This window comes from Nuphar pumila, chromosome 9 (genome assembly GCF_984573655.1).
Source record: "Nuphar pumila chromosome 9, dmNupPumi1.hap1.1, whole genome shotgun sequence".
NCBI lineage: Eukaryota > Viridiplantae > Streptophyta > Magnoliopsida > Nymphaeales > Nymphaeaceae > Nuphar > Nuphar pumila.
Window position 1 is genome coordinate 108,657,963 of NC_143257.1, and position 22,581 is coordinate 108,680,543.

Consider the following 22,581-nt stretch of genomic DNA (forward strand, 5'->3'; position numbering starts at 1 on the left):
AAAAAAATGTATTCATTTTTTAGCTTAAAGCTTTTTCTGGGTTCTATGGCCAATCTTGGTGGTCAGAGGCGGAGCTGGGGGGGGGCAGGACTGGGCTGTAGCCCAATCCTGCCTCCCGAAACAGTTAAAATTTTTTTTTAAAAGCCCAGTCCTAGCCCAGCTCAGCCCTGACTGCAGCAAATAGTTTGATTTGTCCATATAAAATAGATTTTTATTAATAATTGTAGCCATTTTTTATTTTATCTCAATTTTTTTTTTCGGGGACGCTGCCCCCGAACCCCCGACTATCACACCATTTTTTTTTTGCTACACTCCTGTTTGCCCACCCCTCACATCAATCCTAGCTACGCCACTGGTTCGTTTGATTTTTCGCAGGGGCGGTTAGAGCAGGGACGTTGCCTCTGGCTCGCAGCCTGAGGTGAACCCTTGCTTGAGCCAGCCCCTCAGGCTTGAGCCTGCAATGGGATGATGGAAGGGTCGAGGAACTCTGTAGCTCATGTTTCAGATTTTCCTGATTTCCAAATCCCAAACATGATATCAAATTCAAATATGTTTATTTTTTCTTGTTCATTGTTTGCACATGGCCTCTGTGTCAATGGTGTTGTGTGTTTGAACTGGATCTAACTTGTTTGCTTACAACTTGGTTTGAGCTTATCATGGGCCAGACCAGATGCATCATAGGCTTGAACAAGTTAGCAATTCATGAAATGAAAAATATTTGTTAAAGAATCAGTATATGGAAGTTTTTTTTGTTTCCACAATCGTTTTTTTATGCTTTAGCACTCTGTTCTGGTCAGTCAGTGAAACCTAAGGTAAAAGGAGATGTCAGCTCGGATTTGTGTAAGATGAAAGGCACCTATCCAAACTTTGAAGCTACTTTGGAGCAGCAGCTTCATGATCTATTAGCAGAGGCAGCAAGAATAAGGCAAGCAGATTTCTCCAAATCCACCGATGAACACAAGGCCAATGATTTAGTGACTAGCAAATGCAAAGCTAATGAACACAAGGCCAATGATCCAAGTTGTGGATTGATAAGGTTGTCAGTTGGGGTGCCTTTTCCCAAGATTTTGACAAGTTTTGACTGCATTGTAACAAGAAAGTCAGCCCCATTTCTTTGCTCAAGCCAAGAACATAACTGAAAATAGCTTGGAACTATCTTGATGATCATTGTATCTAGAAATGGAGAAGTCTGATTGTACTAGATTGTGTTATGCTCTTCCCTGATCAATAGAAGAGCAGGAAAAATGTAACTGATAATATAGATGAATATGTAATGAACTGTTATTCTGACAGTTTCAGAAGCATACATCAAAGTTATTGTTATTCGACTTTGTTTGCATTCCAGTTGCTAGATCAATGTAAGTTGAGTCGGATCAGGCAGCCTGCAATATGTTTGGCTGTCAACAAGTTGGGTTTGAAGGTTTACTCAAACCTGCTCAAACAACTTGTTTGGTTCGGGTATCCGATCAAATTATGTCAGGTCAAGAAAATGAATCCCAAACCCAACTTGTATAATTTAAAGGGTATTTAAAACTTATATCCACACTAAAAAAATACATTTTAAATGTTCGGATCAGCCAGGTTGGGTTGGATACTTGGATATACATACAAAATTACTTCTCAAACCCAGCTTGTCTGTTACTCAAGACGGGTTCACGTCAACCAATATAATGTTTTCATTAGACTTTTTTATGCCCATACCCAGGTATTTGGGTGCAAGCCTGGTCGGGTATTCAAGACAAACCTGATCAGTTGACAGCTCTAATTTGAATTGCATTTTATTGAAGCAGATCAACAAATACTTCTCAATTTATACCACAATTGGATTGAATTTGTGGAACAGAAAAACAAAGATCATATCATAATAGACTAATCACTACCTCACACCCATTCATTAGGGATTAGATGCCTATAATATTTTGAAATAAAGCAATTAAACATGATTAGCTTAGATATAAATGAATCATACAACAATGCATTCTTATGAAGAGTGAAAATGTTAATCAAATTTTTGCTCATGGCAAGAAAATAGAAGAATGTGAGCATTGCCATATTGATACACATTTTTTTGCTATAACTGGTGATACAAACTGTTGCTAAAGGAACTAATGCTCAAAGCTTGCACTCCAATTTCATGCATCACTTTGCCAAGTGCAATTTATTCAGACATAAAAGCAGCCTAGTCATCCTTCAGCACCCTCTGCGCAACCTTGATTCTCCTTTGCTTCATCCATCTTTCTTTAAGATCACCAACCTCTTCATTAGCTTTGCATTTACGAGTCACTAAATCATGGGCCTTGTGTTCATGAGTAGATTAGGAAAAATCTGCTTGCCTTATTATTGTTGCATCTGCTAATAGATAATGGAGCTGCTTCTCCAAAGTGGCCTCAAAGTTTGGATAGGTGCCTTTCATCTTACACAAATCCGAGTTGACATCATGTTTGATGGTTTGTCCATGATTGGACGGAATGAACAAAAAAGATGGGACACAACACTCATTTTGTTCATACCATAACAATTGTACCAAGTCCAACGCTTGTTTGGACCATACTTGGATGTTGTATTCCAAATGCCTATTGTTTGATGATGGTGTGCAGACAACTTGGTGTGTCATAGAACACGTTCGTGAAGGGAGCGTAAGGAGGTCATGAGCGAGGGCATTATTCGTGTGAAACGGCAAGTTCATGCTAGAAGAGTGATCTACGCATGTAGGATCGAGTTTTTACTAAAAAGGTAGGGGGTTTGATGCTTTACATATAAAATGAAATTTGTGGGCATGATTTTTTTTTTATTTTTCATGAGTATAGACCCTAAACCATGCCTCTCACACGCGGGTTTGGCTTAGGGCTATCAAAGCATGTGATAGAAAGGGGTTTTCGAAAGAAAACCACTCTAAAAACCATATTTTTCTAAAAATTGATTTCTCAGAAAATAAAAACATAAAAAAATTGAAATACATGTGTTATCTAATTATTTTTTTGCAAATTTCGATTTTGATTAGTAGATCATGTCAATGTGAATGCTCTGTAAAAATTTGAATGATTTTCATGGTCAAATTTCTAGGAAATTACATATTTTGTGTGATCGGGTTTCTAAAAAAAATTTGATAATTTTAGCAAAAACTATGATGTGTCTTAATAATTTTATACAAAATTTAATTAAAAATTGTAGTGTACATGCATGTGAATAGTCTAGAATTGTTGTATAATTTTTTGATTTTTGATTGAAGGCAAATTATGTGATTTACTTCTTTTATTGTGAAATTTACCAAAATTATTTCTGAGAAAATAAGTCCTATGTGAGATGGGTCTGTTTTCCTGCCAAGTAGTTACAAAAATAAGATTTGTCTGTGGTAATATGTCTTAGTTTAGTATAGTTAAAGATTTATAAATTTTCTTGCTTAATTCATAACAAAAAAAATCAAAAATATGAATTCGGGTGGCCCGTTTAAGCCCCACTCGAATGCATATACTCGATATTACATATTTTTGTCCTGACACCCGACCGATAAATCGCTCGTATCTCCATCATCTGGAGAAGTTTTGATGGGTGTTTTGTTGCATTGAAAAGCTGACAAAATTTTACATCTACATGTAATTTTTAGCTCTATTCGTTGAGTGAGAACTGTTCTATGACATTCAGAATAGAAAAGTACAGGTCTACACTAAAATGTTTGTAACTCTCTCATATGGATGGATTTTTATGAATGGTTTACGGTATTAAAAAACTGATAAAATTTTCTATAAACGGTAAAAAAATCAACTCAGATCATCGACTAAAAAAAATTTCTATAGCTTCTATAACAGTTAGACAGAGTTTGACTTTTCGCAAGTTTGGAACCGATTTAATAACTGATCTTTGAATAGTTGCATAAATCATCCCTCGATATGTATACCTTTACAAATACTTCTCAGCTTGTGTATGCTCTGTAAATGTCTGAATTTCTGCAAGGAATGATATGCCCAATTATTGGGGCATGATTGAATGCTTAATGAATGAATGTGCTTGCTTATATGGTCATGCACTAAGAGACACGTAAGGTCCGAGTTGCAATCTTAATGATAAATGTTATGATGTTATCCCTGATGTATGACTGTGCATATTTTTATGATGATGATGATGGTGGTGGTGGTGGTGATGATGATGTAAATATATGGATGCATGCAAAGTTATAAAAAATTATCATATTGTTTATTGGTATGTATGCATGTTTGCAAAGCAAGAAATTTGAGCATGTATCAAATACAATGTTCTAAATATGCATCCATTGTCCAAAGTGGCCGAATTCGCTTTGAGGGATTCAATCATGATGTTGTATGTAAGACATTTAATTTAAATAAGTGAAACATGTGACACTAAAGCAAGGGCTTACAAGGAGAGAGTAAACGATACTAATGGCTTCGTAAAAATATGTTTTGAGCACAAAAAATTGCTCCTCATCTCCCACAAACATAGAAGAAACCTTTTGTAATAGACTGCAGCGTAGGAAGAAGAAACTCATGAGTGAAAGTCCGATGCATCAGGATGGTAGTATTGGGAGCTTCTTCTGCTCTTGTCGTCCCTCACCCGAGACTGGTGAAAGGTATCCGGCCAGGCCAAAACCACCCTTGTATGAAAACACTGTCTACACCATGTCCTTGATCTAGACATATGCTTGTGTTTGTACTCATGGGGCTAAGAAGTGAAACCTAAATGTATGTGCATTAGATAAGCATGACATGCATCATCTAAGAAAGAAAAGATAGTTAAAGATAAGAATCAGTTAATGCATATGAAAGACTTCTGCATTGGTAAGTACATATATTTTTAATTGTTCATACATTTTTATTTGTTAAAGCCTGAATGAAAGATGAATAATTGTTATTTTTGCAATAACGTGCTTACTTGAGATGCGTGTTGAATTCATTTATATTTAATTTAATTAATTGCATGAAAATTGGATGAAATTCATCTTTATGTATTCTGATTTGCTTGTTTAGCATAATTTTACCTTACTGAGACAATGTATGTTCGACCCTATGATTTTAATGTTTTCAGAAAGTGAATGAACTCACGTGTGATAGTGGGAAGTTGCGGTGGAGACCGAGCCATGCCTTTCCCAAACCTCTGACGTTTTAGATTGAGAGGACTTTTAATTGTTCTAGACTCTGATAATTAAACTTATTTGTTAATTGGACATTTGTATTTAATTTTGGATAATTATGAATATTTAATTTCTAATTCAAATGCTTATACGGTTATAAATATATTTGAGAAGTAATGCGCCAAGTTTTAGTCTCGATAGATTTTTTTGCTGCAATTTTTGTTAAAGTAATTATAAGCATTTCAAAAAATAAAAATTTCATGATTTTCGAGATTTAAAAATTGAGGTGTTACATTCATGTATTCATTCTTTAACAAATATTTTTCCTTTAATGAATTGCTAACTTGTTCCAGCTTAAGATGCATCTGGTTTGACCCCTGCCAAGCTCAAACCAAGTTATAAGCAAACAATTTTGATCCAGTTCAAATACACAACACCATTAACACAAAGGTGATGCGCAAGCAATGAACAATTTAAAAATTAACATATTTGAATTTGATATCATGTTTGGGATTTGAAAAGCAGGAAAATCTGAAACATGAGTTACAAAGTTTCTCGACCCTTCCAGCTTCACTACCTACATCTTTGTTTGTATCCAAAACTAATTAGTTTGCAACACAACAATTATCTCGATTATGCAAATAACATAGGGGAAACCAAATTTCACCATGAATACAAGAAAATAAAAAATTGCTATAACTTGAAGTAACATAGAATAAAAAAATCAAAAAAAATTGATGAAAAATAAAAAATTCTGACAAAAAATCAGAAATTTTTGACAAAAAATAAAAAATTTCTAACGACAAATCAGAAAATAAAAAATTACTATAGGTTGACGAAAATAAAAAAATCCATCTTACACACCAAATAGAGAAACCAACACAAGAAAATAAAAAATTTCCAAGGATCCATACAATCTCATGCAAATCCATCATTAAAACAAAGAAACCATCTCCGGCACCAAATAGAGAATCAGATAATCAAAAAATTCTAACGCAAAACAAGAAATCAGAAATTACAATAGCTTGACAAAAATTAGAAAATCCATCTTCCATACCAAACAGAGAAACCATCACAACAAAATAAAAAATTTCCCAAGACCTAGAAAATCTCATGCAAATCCATCATCAAAGCAAAAAACAAACACTCACCAACCGGATTTTCTCACACAAAGGTTGGTTCCATCAAGCATCCAAACAGAAAACAGATGCTCAACAAAACCCCCCATTGCAGTTTCGAGCCTGAGGCTGGCTCAAGCAAGGGTTCACATCAGGCTGCGAGCCCGAGGCAATGTCCTTGTTCTAACCACCCCAGCATAAAATCAAACAAACCTAAAAAAACCCATTACAAGCTCGAGTTTGAGGGGCAAGCTCAAGCAAGGGTTTACCTCAGACTGCAAGCCTGAGGCAACGTCCTTGCTCTAACTGACCCTGCGAAAAATCAAACAACCCCCCATCGTCCCTTCCGAAAAAAAAAACCCATTGCAGGCTCGAGCCTGAGGCTCCCTCAAGCAAGGGTTCACCTCAGGCGGGGTCTCGCCTGATGAGAGAGAGAGAGAGAGAGAGAGAGATAGAGAGAGAGAGAGAGAGCATTCATTCACCAACAATACCTCATCTGCCTTAATTGCATCAATATAGCAATCTTACTCTAATGCGTGATTGAACTGTGAACTAGAATAGTTTTACATGAGTACAAGTCCACTAAAAATCTCACGTTAGCTTATATTATATATGTTCATTTGTCGTTGCATTATCCTGTATATGGACACACAAGTTGCACAGAGATTTGTACTTCAGTACACACTAGAATGAATATGACATTGGCTTAGATATATCATGTATCATCGTGTATCATGAAAAGAGAGAAGTTGCCCAATGATTTCTACTTCGTATATCCTTAAAAGGCTCCAGCCACTGACAGCGGCAAATTTGGAGGCTTCCTCTTTTAATAACATACGGTGATTGCCTCTACAGAGAAACAACGAGAAATTGCAAACATCATAGGAATCCATGTGATGTTTTTCTTAGCTCTTGTTTGGTTTATATTGCATTTTGGCATATGAATAACTATGAATTAGTTTTAGATCTGCATGTAAAAAAAAAAAAATTAATTATAAGTATAGGTTGTAGTTAAAAAAAAAAATTAATTATGATCATAAGTCAATGATTACAACTTTTAAGTATAGTTAATAGTTTGTCATTACTCAGTATCCTTATTTGCCATGACTATCCGCTCTAATTAATGTTATGCTCATGGCCATATTCACGCTCAGCCATAGTTAATAGATATTAGATATGATACAATCTATTACAATAGTTAAGCATAGCTAAATCTTATTTACTACGGTGTTTTATCATTAACTATGGTAAAATGATCATAATTAATACTATAAAATTTTGTAGATAAGAGAGACAACGACAACAACATGATGGTAGAGAGTCCTGAAAATAAGAAAGAAGAGGGAAAGGGAGAAGGAAAGAGAGATAGGAGAGCAGGAAAACGATGATGATTTGCTCTTTAAGAAAGGCTTGCGCTAGCCATTGGATCCTATTAAGATCCAACGGCCAGCAGAACACGTGTTTGACTACACTGCCGATGATTGGGCATATATATATATATATATATATATATATATATATATATAAAGAGAGACCGACTGTCCAACCAAAAGAGCAAAAGAAAGTAGAAAATAGTATGCAATCTCTTTGGTAAAAAAAACCCAAGAGCCAGTTCTTGTAGCAATTTTTTGATACTTACATAGGCTTTTATAAGGCGCTAAAAACAATTGTTTGAAAATTTTGAAGTTTTTTTAGTAAAAATCCAATCTATGCATCAAGAAAGTTCACAATAATAATCAGTTTTTAGGTTTTTGATGGTGAAGATAGCACGCGTGGTCAGATTTCCTAATTTTTTTTAAATATAATTCTTAAAAACATTTGGACGGTTTGTACCTTTTTGACTCTCTCTCCCTCTCTATATATAAATAATTTATTTTTTTATAGCAAGTAATTATGTTTCCAAATAAACTGTTCAATATTCTTCGTTGTGCTGATCTAAAATAACCGATGTATAACTGCTAGCGTGCGCTTCTCTACTAAACAGAAAAAGAAACACCCATGTAACGTAAAACTTTTGCTTTCAGCTCTCTATCCAAGTCCAAGTCAAGTCCAAGTTAACTCCAACCGACCTGCGACAGTCTCGACAGCGTCACGGAGAGAGTATCGAGCTGCGAGTCCGTCAGCGGTTGCGTTGATGCCGTTGGTTAAGCGAGGAATTTTGTGTCGACGGAATAATGCGGATGGATAGTCCAGCCCAGGGAACGAAAGAAAAATTAAATGCGGAGAGAGAGGGGCTCTTTTGGAAAACAAAACCGCTGCATCGACGACGTTTGCTCCCCGCAATTGGTAACCAGAAGATGGTCGCCCGCATGATGCCCCCACCGGCACAACGCCACCTTCATCACCACTGGGTGTCGTGAGGACAGGTGAAGGAGCAAAAAAGCAAAGCCCCACCGTAAAAAAAAAAAAAAAGAAGAGAAAAAGAAAGAGAGAAGGCGAGTCGTGAGGCAGGGAAGACATATGGGGCGAATTTTAACCAAACCTACCAGTCTCCCTTTCCCTCCTCCAAGTTTCTTCTAGCATGCAGGCGACCCAAGTCTCCGCGGTTTGTGAATTCGGTTCAGAAGACGTGGGATTTCAGCTTCCTGATCGACATCTCAGAATGATGATGGAAAGGCGGTTCCGCCTCGCGTTGTAGCCGCTTCGATTGCGCCTTGCGGAGGTCGGGATTTTTTTTTTGTATTGACGATAGGTCGGATCGACCATGCCTCCCAGGAGACCTACCGCCAGTGACCTTGTCGAGGAAGCGAAGAAGAGGGTCGTCTTCTTGTTCATATGCGTGATCGGTCTGTCCTATCTCATGTCGCGTAAGTTCTTCAATTGCCCTTTCCGCGCTCTTCGTTTCCTGTCATCTGTTATGTTCTTTGATGCCAATAGTCAACCCTTTTCAAGACAGTTGAGTTCGTTATCTGCTAAGTCAGAGCCGCCCAGATTTCGGCCAGTTTCGAGCTCCTGATTATGGTTTTCGGAGCGCTAGCAGCTGTAATTTCGTTGAAATTCAGTTGATAAACCCCGGTGAAGAAACCAAAAGGAAAAATTACATCTTTCGGCTTTATTTCGAATTTGGTTTCCTTTCTCTGTGTTGGGGGTTGTGGCCGGGGCTATTGGAATGAGAATGATCTCTTTTTCAACTCATGAATTGCGGAAGATTCCAAAACTTCACCGATGGGATTTGAAAAAGGTTGTAATTGTGGATTGTAACAGTGACAAGCTCCTCCGTTTGGTTCAACATGCCCGCTGCTGTGGCAGTGATCGTCCTCCTCCGGTACATTTCTCACGGCCTCGAGACGCGGAGTAGACTTAACGCGGGCAATGCGCGGTCGATCCCCTCCACCAATTACCCTTCTCTGAAGAAACCTGTAGGAGATACCAATCACGATGCCGCCTCTGAAGCTAGAAGCTGGAGAATCAAGGTCGACTCCCCGGTGGTTGAAGCCGCCATCGACAAATTGACAAGGCACATTGTGTCCGAGTGGGTCACTGATCTTTGGTACTCTCGTCTCACTCCCGACCGGGACGCTCCCGAGGAGCTCATGAACATCATGAATGATGTAATTGGAGAGATTTCGCTTCGTCTGCGGAATGTCAATCTCATTGATCTTCTCACCAGGTATTCAATCCTACTCCCTTCTCCATCTCTGTCATGCTTTTTACTAGGAATGTGGCAAACTGCGAACTTAATTGGTTTGATGCACAAAATGAATTCAGGGACATTGTCAACCTTTTATGTGGACATTTGGAACTGTATCGTATGGGACAAACCAAGATTGGCAACCACGAAATGGAGAAGCTAACCATGGATGAGCGGGATATGCGGCTGAAGCTTGTTCTGGCAGCTGAAAACAAATTACACCCTGCTCTGTTTTCTCCTGAAGCAGAACACAAGGTCCTCAACTTATTTGTATAAAATTCATAAGACCCATTAGATTATACCTCTTCGTTATAAGACTATATTATCCGATTCCTCGGCTGCTTTGTTTATGCATTTGGTAGTTTCATATATTTTTTTCTTCAGGTTCTGCAGCATCTGATAGCCGGACTTATCTCTTTCACTTTCAAGCCCGAGGAATTAAAATGCAATTTCTTTCGCTATACAGCTAGAGAGCTCCTAGCTTGTGCAGTGATGCGACCGGTTCTGAACTTGGCTAACCCAAGGCAATTACTCTGTCTTCATTCCTTCTTTAGCTTGCCTTGCTTGCGTTAATTCTCTAACTCTGCTGAGACATTATGTCTGTCTATCAGGTTCATAAACGAGAGGATTGAAGCTTTTGTTCTTTCTAGAGCCAAGAAGTCTGAGAAAGCAGCTACTAAATTGGCCCAAGAAAGTCTCCAAGCCAGGCCAAATGCACCTTTGAGATCATCGGCTGATCATTTTTCTGGGTCCCAAGACCATTCTATTTCTGGTGTTGAGCTTGTGCAGTTCAATTCCAATAATCTTAAAATCAGTTCAGGTGAAGATTGAGACTATGGATAGAAGTGGTATTACTTCAATCCTTTTGAAGAGATCTTAGCTTTCTCACCTAAATTCATTGTAAACCTACTCTGATGCAGGTGGCACAGGCACGGACACCATTCATATGAATTCGAATGGTGTAGGAAGTGATGCTTATTCATCCAGTTATAGAAACCCCGTTCCACCTGATTCTCATATGGCCGATAGAAAAAAAATCCATATTCAACGGTCTAGAGGAGAGTGGGGTGAGATGTTGGATATGATGTATAGGAGAAAGACCCAAGCGCTTGCACCAGAACATTTTGAAAATATGTGGACAAAAGGGAGAAATTATAAAAAGAAAGACAGTGTGAATCAGTCCTCTGTTCAAGGTGCAGAAAAGCAAGTGGATAGTAATTCTGATACCAGAATACACTCTAAGAAGGTAAAATCTGAATCCGGTACACAAAATGGAAAGATTAAGAGTGGTACCCTTGAGACAGTTCCTGCTGTTTTGCAGCAAGAAAAATCTATGAGATTGGATTCTTCTGTCATTACTCATACGCCTTCCGTTGGTATCTCTCCAGTTAATTTATATCAAGAAAGTATGGAGGATGAACCCGTTCCTCGCTTGGAGGAGTTCAAGTTGGGAAGTGATGGCTCTGGTTCAACTGAAGATGAAAGCAGCGGTGTCACAGGTCTGGATTCTCCTGGAACTAAAGTTTGGGATAGTAAAAACAATAGAAGAGATGGTGTATCACACATACGCCATCCTCTTGAGAGTTTGGAAGGTCACTTAATGAAAAGGGGTGCTAAAGGTCATATTCACTTTCACAAGCCAGTCAAAACCCTTTCATCAAAGAGAAAGTCTAGATTGAGTAGCCGCAAGCTCGAGACATGGCAAGAGGGGGAACGGACTTCTTTCTTGCTTGGAGATGGACAGGACATACTTAATGCATCTAAGGGAGATGTAAGGGATGATGAATTAAGTGATGACCTTGAAACTGGTAGTTGGGATAAGGATAATAGTGGGGCTGCTGCTGCTTCATCAGCCAATCCTGTTTCTGCTTCTATAGAATCTTATAATATGTCAACAAAGTCCTCTGAAAATTCTGAGCTGGTGAATCCATTCTTCAGATTGAGATGCGAGGTATATCACAACACAAAGTTTGATAATTTGTTTATTCAATCATTTTTTTTTATGTTTGTTTTGGTTTACCGATGAACGTGAAGCACTTATTGAGTTGGTTGCTACAGGTTTTGGGTGCCAATGTTGTCAGGAGTGGTTCAAGAACATTTGCTGTGTATTCAATATCAGTGACAGATGCTGATAACAATGTCTGGACGATCAAACGAAGGTGCAATATGAATTGCCTGTATTTGTTTATTTTTCTGATTTTCAGATATCATCTATGTCACAGGGACTCGGCAAACTGGGTGCCGCACCTGCGTTGATGCGATGCAGGTGCGCGTGCGGCACCTGGTGCGGTCAACCTGACCATGGATGCGTTGACCACACCCAGGGTCATTTATGTCCAACTTTTGGACTTTATATATATTTCTTTTTATATATCTTTGCCGCACCCCCGCACCCAAGTTTTTTGAAAGTGCCGCACCCGCACCCGCACCCGCACCCGCACCCGCACCCATGTGACATAGGATATCATCTTTTGTAAGATGCTTGCTCGGCTTTCAACATTTGAATGCCTTTATAGGGGAACATATCTCTAATGTTGGGTAGACTTGGCTCTGGCCACCCTGATTTTGTGAGGATTTGGTATTAGGTTTCGTCATTTTGAGGAGCTACACCGACGGCTGAAGGAATTCTCAGAATACAACCTCCATTTGCCACCCAAGCATTTCCTGTTATCTGGTTTAGAAATGCCTGTTGTTCAGGAGAGGTGTAAATTACTAGACAAATATCTTAAGGTGTGTCTTGTTTTGTTGTTTTATTACTACTTTCTTTCCAAAGCTTCGTATCTAGGTAATCTTTAAATTTCTCTACTCATTGTAATGGATATCTTACTCCATAATGATGTTCTTTACACATTGTCCCTCCTTTCCTGAGGAGTTAGATTAAGTGTTCATTTATGTATCATGGATGCTTATCAATTTATCAGCTGCATCCTAACATATACTCTCTGCCCTATTTTTCTTCAGAGATTGAGATGGTTACACTCATTTATCTTGTCTGGTTTCATACCTACCTAATACCCTTTACATATCAGCTAATAATATACTTAATTGTGTTAGGTGGGACTGGTAATAATTTTCTTGTGTAATGCAATGTGTCTTTATGAGATAAATCAATCAATTAAGAGGATAATAAAAATGGTTCATGATTTCATATTTTTAGTTGAAATATTTGAACAAATAAAATAATGTCTATGAATATGTCTAGATTAATTCCCATTTCTAATAAATATGGTTATCATTTGCATGGCACGAACATGGTTTGTGGACTTTTCATCAATACGTCATCAATTTATCAGTTAATGTCTATTTTTTTCTTGTTCAAGGGATTTATTCATGAATCTTTTTTTTATCAGTTGATCTTTTTTATTTTCCTTTTAGTGCTGGAGGAGTGTGGGACTTGAACCCTGGATCTGTTTGAATGAGTGTGACAACCTTTATCTATCAGTCCATCATGTTCAATGTTGGTGTTTATGTCAATGGGATATTTTGATTTAATTTAGTGACCAACTAATCCTTCAGAAGGTGAATGAATTGATGACTTCATGTAGTTTCCTACAGCTTCTATGTAAGATACTCTGGATATTTGAAAGCCAGCTGTTTTTGACCAAACCTATCTCCATGTCTGCGGTCTCTGCAAATGTAGAAGGTAGAAGATTCAATAACATGATATTGTACCATCAAGTAGGACTATGCACATACTTCTGTATAATGGATCTGGTTTTAGGGGACAAAAATGCAGTATGAACGGTTTATTTCTTCTTAGCATTTTATACATCTTTGCATCCCTTTATGAAGGCAAGGTTCAAAACTTTTCCACTTATGGACTTCTTAAAGCTAAGTGTCATCGATACTTGGTTGCTTTCAGAGTGCAAAACATTCGCTATACTCGTGGGTTGTGAACCCATAAGTGAAAAATCTTGTTTTTTTTGTTTTTGCACGTCTGACCCTTCAGATGTGATCTACATGCTTGGTTTAGTAGAAAGTGGCCCTTAGATCATGTTTTTCCCATGTATAGATGGATTTTTAAGGAGTTGAAAAATCAATGGCCCAATATGCCGATTCTTCACCGATCAAAAAACTGCTGAATGGAACCAGGTGCCTCTCATGGGTCTCTATTGCCTGAGGAAACTCAATGCAGGGCTTTCGTCGAAAAATATATGGAACTGTGGCAAGACAAACTAAAAGATGGATTTCTAGTGTATCTTATGATTATTAAGAGCATGCATTGAGAAATATCATCCAAGGGTTGATTCCTACTGCTTTGACCATATTGAATGCATCCATGGGGTCATATTTGGTCAACACAACTAGGTGGTTCAGAACATGAGTATAGCCAATATTTTCGCTTTAAGAGGGTTTTGAAAAGGAAGCAATTATGTTAATGCCCCTGTGTCATTTATCCTCTTAGAATTGAAATATGTCGTTGATAATCATGTATTATTCTAATAGTCATCTAAAGGATAAAGTATCTCCCACTTGCTGATGGTCTGATTGTAACGCCCCAAAATTTCAAACTTGCGAACCTTTCAAAAAACATGCAAGAGACTAGAAAAAAATATTTTTTCTTCAGAGTTTGTTTATGAAATCAGTGGAAGACTATTCTTTTGTTAAATTCAGAAAGGCAAGCTGACAACTTTGGGCACGTTAGCTAAAAGAACCAAAACTCACAATCCGTGTTACTTGCAAAACACTTGGAAAAACCACTTTCATTTAAAGAAGTTTTCAGAGAGCACAAAATTCGGATATCCCAAAGAAAATTCGTTACAAAACTCAAAAACGTCCAAAACGCGAGCTAAGAGCAGAAAAAGGAAGTTTTGAAGCCATCTTGCAATCGCACCATCGCCCGTGGTGTACCTAATCATCACCTGTACTCATAGAATGGGTTGGTTTCGCAAAAAACTAGTAGGTGCACAAGAGAGACTATAGATAACTAAATTAAGTACATTTAATTCAGCATGCTAAGCAGTTTAAAGCAGATCAACAGTTAAACAGTTTAAAACAAGTAAGCAATGCAATTGTCAAACACAACATGACAATTCATTTGATCGTAAGCTTTGAACTACCACGCAAATAGCTTGTTTTCGTTCCTTGAACGGGGTCTTTGTATTTAATCATTATCAGATCATCGTTTGTCGCTCTCACTATTTCTAACAAACTCTTTGTCCTGAACAACCTTAATTATTCTCATCTCTCAAGGCCTTACGTGACCAACTGACACCTGTTATGAGTCACTTAAGGCGTCATACTTTCTCAGAAAAACCTACCTTTCCATGGAAGGTCCAAAACATGATCTAAAATCAATAAGGATCTGATTCTCACATCTGGGTTCAACATATAACCATGCTAAAACAGAAAGCCAAATCTATAGATTCATAACTGACTATATCAATCAATCTCAGAAGATCATCACAGCTGACCATAACTTTTTATGGTAATAAAAAATCACAAGTTCCACGTCGGATCGCTTGGTCCAAAAAATGTACGACCTCACAAGGAATTACCGCCCTAGATAGTATACCTAGTCTTGGACAATATACTTCCTCACAGGATTTCACCGTCTTTGCGGCTACCCGCTCTTGGACAGTGTACTTCCTCACAAAGATTCTTTGGGAACCCGATCCTCAGCAAATGCCATATTAAATAAAAATTATTGTGATACACACATCAACACAAATGACCGCTCTCAGGATCGATAGCCACTATTATAATTAACAAGATCAACGCCGGATCACCTGGTCTGGGAAATGTACAACCTCACAAGGAATTACCGCCCTCGATGATATACCTAGTCTTGGACAATACACTTCCTCACAGGAGTTCACCGTCTTTGCGGCTACTCGCTCGTGGACAGTGTACATCCTCACCGAGAATCTACCACTCTAGCTTGGTCACTTGATATTGATCATACACACCCTCGCAGATAATTCTTTAAAGATCAAGTCCTCAACAGATACCGTATTCAATGATATATGCATCAAAACAATCGACTGCTCCGAACAATTGACTGCTCTTGGGGTCAGTAGCCACCAATATGGGAACATGCATGTATATCGGCAATATATATCGTATCACTTCATATGGCAAAAAAAAACACAAGATCACGTTCTTCAAACAAGGTTCCATAAACCATAATCATTTATCGCATGCTTTCAACATTTCTTATCACGTGGCATAACAATCACTTCACACAGAAGCATATTATACTACGCATTGTATTATTGCCACTAGGAACATTACATTCCTCAAATAGGACCTCAAAGCATACATAAACAACACATGAAAACATGCAGATTGCATAATATGAATCAACTAATCAACATATGTAATCCCTACGTAGTTCAATAAATTCACAGGATTCAAATTATATATTCATGTAAGACAATTCAGATCATTGCATCATCATATGTATTCACAATTTTTATCTCAAAGCACATCACATTCGACCTTTCTAGCATGTAACTCACGCACATATCTTCAAGACATTTCAATCAAATATTCATAATACTTATCAATCATGTTATACAGGTATGCTATATTCACACAAACAATCATAATGCAATCTTCTGCAATACAACTATGTAGGCGTGATGTGTCATTTACCTGCATAAGCATCACAATCATAAGAATCTTGGAGACACCAAAGTCATACATAATTTCTTTAGGTGTTTACAATATTGTGCATTTAACATTATTCGAGGTCGCACAACTGTCTCATCCGATCATCGCAGTACCAGCGTGTAGTGCACGACTACAATTACTCTAGGACGAAAGGAGTATAGCTCCTCAATAGGAACCTCAACAAAAGTGTTTCACAATGATGTAATGTCTCTCAAGCTTTACTTTTGACATTCTTTATCTTTTGAAACAACCAACAGTTTGTGGACTACATTTGGCATGCGATTTTCTAGAATCTCATCCGCTATCGTGGTATCTATATATCTCACATGACTCGATACTGGCCTCGATAGACGGGATACAGGTTTATCAACAGAACCCCCGTTAAAAAGCTTGCTTATGCCTCAATTCGGGGTTACTCGAGATATATCGGATAGACGAACAAAACCAGCCAATCACATCCTTCCAAATACTTCGATTTGGGCAGTCTTTAATGCTTTTGCGTAGCTCCCTAAATTCTCAAGTCTACTTTGTAGGATTGCTGACTCGAAAAGCCAGGATCCCTGCTAGGGATCCCTCTCCTTAGACGAGGATGTATCGCTAGCTCCCGACTCAACTCTTGTCGCAAGAGAGAGAGAGAGAGTTGTAAATGTTGTGAAAGTATCTTCAACAAGATACTACAATTAAAAGTACACTATTCTTGAAAACCAATACGTGCACATATACACAACAAGAACACTTGAAACACTTATGCACAACACAAACTCACAAATGTGCAAATGCACTCATAAGATTCATAAGCATCAAAAAAGGTTGGTCTATAGTCTCAAAACCCTTAACATTTACAAGGGGAGGAAGCCCTTATTTATACATTTAGAGAGGCCTTGGAGGGGCCAACCTATAGCTGTTGGAGCCCCTCCAACGGTCACAATTGTGACTGTTGTAAGGGCCCAACGACTACATGGTTGGGCCCCCCAAGGTGGGTCAAAAAGTCAAAGAGAGAAAAAAAGAAATAAAAGAAAAGAATAAAAAATACATGCATATTTATAATGTGGATATGCACAAAAATACAAAGGAAATGCCTAAGCTACCCCTACTGCTAAAAAAGAGGAAATATATATTTTATATATAAATAGGTATATACATATACATATATATAATATATATGTATATGTAATACCTTTTATATATATAAAATATATATTGTATTACAAGATTGAGATATATTTTAACACCCCCCCTCAAACTTAGGGCAGGATGACCGAGAGTTTGCTTAGAAGAAAATTGAAGCGCGGAGCGCATAAAGCTTTAGTGAAGAAGTCCGTCAACTGATATTCTGACGTGACATATGGAAGGTCAATGACTTCTTGGAGATACGCCTCACGAACATAGTGACAATCCATTTCTATGTGTTTGGTATGCTCATGAAAAGTGTGATTCTTAGCAATATAAATTGCACTTTTGTTGTCACAGCATAGCTTGGTAGACCTTTCAATTGAGATCCCCATATCTTTCAGCAACTGATGAATCTACACAATTTCCATGGTAGTAGTTGCTATGGCACGGTATTCGGCTTCAGTTCATGATAGAGACACTTTTTGCTGTTTCTTACATCTCCATGAGATCAATGAGTCCCTTAAAAACATACAAAAATCAGTGGTGGAGTGACGGTTATTTGGGTCACCTCTTTAATCAGAATCAGTATATGCAATTAATTTTAAAACAGAGGAAGAGGACAAGAAAACTTCCTTATTTAGAGTACCCTTTATGTATCTTACGACCTGTAAGACGACACTCATGTGGACGGAGGTTGGTGCATGCTGAAACTGTTTGCCGTATGAACTGCATGTGAGATATCTGGTCTGGTAATACTCAGATACATCAACGATCCTACAAGCTGTCTGTAGGGAGTAGGATCGGAGAGAGGAACATCATCATCAATCTTCATTTTAGCTCCTACTATAACAGGAGTTTCACAAACCTTATCATCAGTAATACCTGACCTGTCAATAATCTCAGATGCAAGCTTAGTTTGAGACAAAAAATATCCTCTATGAGAGTAAGCTACTTCAATACCCAAAAAATAAGTTAAAAAACCCAAGTCAGACATTTCAAACTTATCCTTTAAAATTGATTTTATGCTTTTAACCCCTTTAGAATCACTTCCGATTATAAGCTTATCATTCACATATAGAAGCAAAATAACAATCTCTGCATTAGATTTTTTAACGAATAAAGCAGTATCAGTAAAGCAAGATGAAAAACCATTTTCTAACATTACAGAGTTAAACCTATCATACCAAGCCTTAGGAGCTTGTTTTAAACCATAAAGAGCTTTCCTAAGGCGAAGCACCTTCCCTTTGGGAGTCTCCATTCCAGGTGGAGCATCCATGTAAACCTCTTTCTTCAAATCACCATTCAGAAAAGCATTCTTAACATCCATCTGATAGATGTTCCATTTGTTGATAGATGCAACAGAAATGAGACATCAGACAGTTACCATTCGGGCAACAGGCGCAAAAATTTATTTATAGTCAATTCCATACTCTTGACTATACCCTTTAGCTATTAAGCGAGCTTTGTATCTTTATAGAGATCCATCGGTATTAGTTTTAACCTTAAATACCCAACGACAACCTATGGTTTTCTTTCTTGAAGGTAGAGTTTGGAATTCCTATGTCTCTGCTTTCCTAAGAGAAGTGAGTTCATTTTGCATAGCATCTTGCCATTCTATACATTTTTTAGCTTCCTCAAAATTCCTTGGTTCAAAGTAAGAGTGGATAGCGCTAAGACATGCCCTATATTTGGGTGAAAAAGAATCAAATGAGACAAACCTAGAGGGTACTCTTCTACTTCTCCCAGTTCTTCATAGATCGTCATTTGCTGAGTTAGAACTACTAGGTTCACTGTATTTTTCAGTAGCACTCCTGAAATTACTTCTATCTCTATGGGTATATGTTATGGGTTCTCTTAAACCTTCTTCATTACTATGTTGAGGTACCAAGGGAAGAGGAGGGGAACTATCTTCATTCTCATTGATGTCATTAGAAGTAGAGTCATCATCACTATCCTCATTGACATCATCATGAGCTAACATTTAAAATAGGAAAAAATAATCCATGTTATCTTCAAGAGATTTACCTTTTTCAAAACCATTAACATTTTCCAGAAAACTCACATTTCTGAAAAAAAACTTATCATTCTTGATATCATAACAATGAAACCCCTTTTGGGTTTCAGAATATCCAAGAAAAGCATAGGGAATTGCTTTAGGTGAGAGCTTATCGTTCTTATCAGTAAGAACAAAGCATTTACAACCAAATATTCTTAATCGACTGTAGTCAGGCTCTTTAGTATAGAGTTTTTCAAATAGCGAGATATTGTTCAAATTTTTAGAGGGTAGCCGATTTATCAGATAGACAGATGCAAGAGCAGCTTCAACCCAAAAACCTTTTGGGGTGTTTTGAGAGACCAACAAAGTTCGGGTTGTCTCTATTATATGTCTATGTTTTCTTTCGGCTAACCCATTCTGTTCAGGGGTTTTTGGGCAAGATCTTCGGTGAAGAATACCATAATTTTCAAGGTAGTTTTTGAACTCATTTGAAAGGTATTCTCCACCTGAGTCAGTTCTAAAAATTTTGAGATTCCCATTAAACTGATTCTTAATCATCATATGATAGGTTTTAAAAATTGAAAACACTTCATATTTGTGTTTAAGAAAATAAATCCAACAATATCTCGTATAATTGTCAACAAAAATAACATAATAAGCAAAGCCACCTTTTGATAAAACTAGTGCCGGACCCCATACATCAGAATGAACAGTTTCAAATGGTCTAGTTGTAAACATAGATCTTTGAAGGAAAGGTAATTTTTTCATTTTCTCAAGTATACAATCATTACAAGTGAAATCACTTTTGCATAAACTTTTGACAAAAGGCAAATGGAAAATTTTTACAATATTTGGATGTCCAAGTCTTTTGTGCCACACATTAATATCTTTTTGGACAACATTACAAAAATGATTCTTGGGAACATGAAGGGAATCAACATAGTAAAGATCACCCTTCCTAGAGCCTTCACCAATCAACCTTCCGAACTGGAGATCCTGTATCCAACATTTGTTAGATGGGAATTTTATATCACACCCATGATCCGAGAGTTGAGAAACAAAAAGTAATTTTAAGTTTAATTTGGGTATAAATCTAATTTTTGGAATAAAGAATCCTTGTTTTTCAAAGTTACCAATTCCTTTTACTTCAAGAGGCGTTCCATCCGCGGTTGAAACAAAGGATGAAAGAAATTTTTTTGTATACTCGGAAAAAGAATTAAAACTTGGAGTTAAATGAAAAGAAACACCCGAATCCAAAAGCCAAGAAGTTGTACCGGGAGGAGAGGAGGTTGACATGGCCGCACCGGAAGTGGCCCCTTTTAGAAGGTGTTGAAGAGCTTCTACGATTTGTTGAAGAGAGAGAGCTCCATTTGAAGATGATAGGCATTCTTGAGATGTAGTAGCCATGACAAGAAGCTTCTTTAACTTTGGACACATGGGTTTGATGTGCCCCGGTTCTTTGCAAAAGTAGCAATTAAGTTTGCTATAGTCCCTTCTTCCTCCTTGTTCACTTGGTTTTTGATTTTTGAAATGAAGAGGCTTGTATGTCTTTAAGTTGTTCCCTGGTCTTGAAACGACATTTACATCTTCATTATCTTCATTATTTGTAGGTGTGACTAAAACACTTGAGTTATTCTTGCTTATACCCATCCGAGTTTCTTCCTCACTTAATTTAGTTAATACATCTTCGAGAGGGGGAGAAAAGAAGGCGGATAAAAGAGAAGATCAGATTTGTTCGAATTCGGGCGTAAGCCCATTCAAGAAATTGAAAAATCTATCTTCTTTCAATTGTTTGTGACGAAGCTCTATGGCTTCACCACTCCATTTGGGTTCGAGCATAGCAAGCTCATCCCAAATATAAGAGAGCTCGACAAAGTACTCTCTAATAAACATTTCTCCTTGTTGAAGCGTTAGCGCTCTCTTTTGGAGATAGTATTTATGAGATAAATCCCTAGAAGTATATATCTTCAAAAGATATTCCCATGCTTGAGAAGCCTTCTTGAACTTTATCAAGGGCCTTGATTCTTTCATCTCCTTCAAGAATCTTTATCTCTCCTTCTATTGAAGTTATCTTGGGTTTCGTTTCGGGAATCAAGCCTTGGACATATTCCCAAAGTCCTTTTTCTTTGATGTGAGCTTCCATGTTACCGACCCAAACATGATAGTTGGACCCATTGAGTTTGAACCCAAGAGAGAAATGAGAGTCTTTTTCACCCATTAGAGGAGAGATTTTGAGAAACAACACGTACCTCAAAGGCTTTTTAACTCTTTCTTGACAAAAGAGACTTCTAAAATATTGCCCGAAGGAGATGATCCACTCCAAACTCCAATAGCTTGAAGGTATGTTTTTCGAGGCACTCAAAAGAGAAGAAACACACGATCCTCCTTCAAACGAGACTCTGATACCATGTGAAAGTATCTTCAACAAGATACTACAATCAAAAGTACACTATTCTTGGAAACCAATACGTGCACATATGCACAACAAGAATACTTGAAACACTTATGCACAATACACAAACTCACAAATGTGCAAATGCACTCATAAGATTCATAAGCATAAAAAAAGGTTGGGCTATAGTCCCAAAACCCTTAACATTTACAAGGGGAGGAAGCCCCTATTTATACATTTAGAGAGGACTTGGAGGGGTCCACCTGTAGCTGTTGGAGCCCCTCCAACGGTCACAATTGTGACCGTTGTAAGGGCCCAACGACTACATGGTTGGCCCCCCAAGTTGGGGTCAAAAAGTCAAAGAGAGAAAAAAAGAAATAAAAGAAAAGAATAACAAATACATGCATATTCGTAATGTGGATATGCGCAAAAATACAAAGGAAATGCCTAAGCTACTCCTACGGCTAAGAAAGAGGAAATATACAACAACAACAACAACAACTACGCCTTCATCCCAAAACAATTGGGGTCGGCGATATGAACCAACAAAGAAAATCATTCTGGGTCTTCCACATGAATCCTTCTCCTCCATTCATTTCTATCCAATGCCATGTCCTCGGTGAGGTTCAAAGC

The 22,581-nt window shown here is 37.6% G+C and overlaps 1 protein-coding gene across 3 annotated transcripts in view; it reads left to right on the top strand.

Moving 5' to 3' along the window:
- Positions 1-8,427: 8,427 nt before the first annotated feature.
- The window catches only part of LOC149828833 (uncharacterized), a 96,557-nt gene continuing 82,403 nt past the window's right edge, over positions 8,428-22,581 (top strand). Inside the window, exons 1-9 of one of the 3 annotated variants that reach the window (XM_090017753.1) lie at positions 8,432-9,008; positions 9,406-9,811; positions 9,910-10,087; positions 10,217-10,356; positions 10,444-10,652; positions 10,753-11,078; positions 11,154-11,783; positions 11,891-11,991; positions 12,418-12,562. In XM_090017753.1, the coding sequence (XP_089873879.1) occupies positions 8,906-9,008; positions 9,406-9,811; positions 9,910-10,087; positions 10,217-10,356; positions 10,444-10,652; positions 10,753-11,078; positions 11,154-11,783; positions 11,891-11,991; positions 12,418-12,562 (2,238 nt within the window). In that variant the 5' untranslated portion in view covers positions 8,432-8,905. Of the gene's footprint in view, positions 9,009-9,405; positions 9,812-9,909; positions 10,088-10,216; positions 10,357-10,443; positions 10,653-10,752; positions 11,784-11,890; positions 11,992-12,417; positions 12,563-22,581 lie in introns of all 3 variants that reach the window. The other 2 variants (XM_090017751.1, XM_090017752.1) reach the window with 2 other exon arrangements.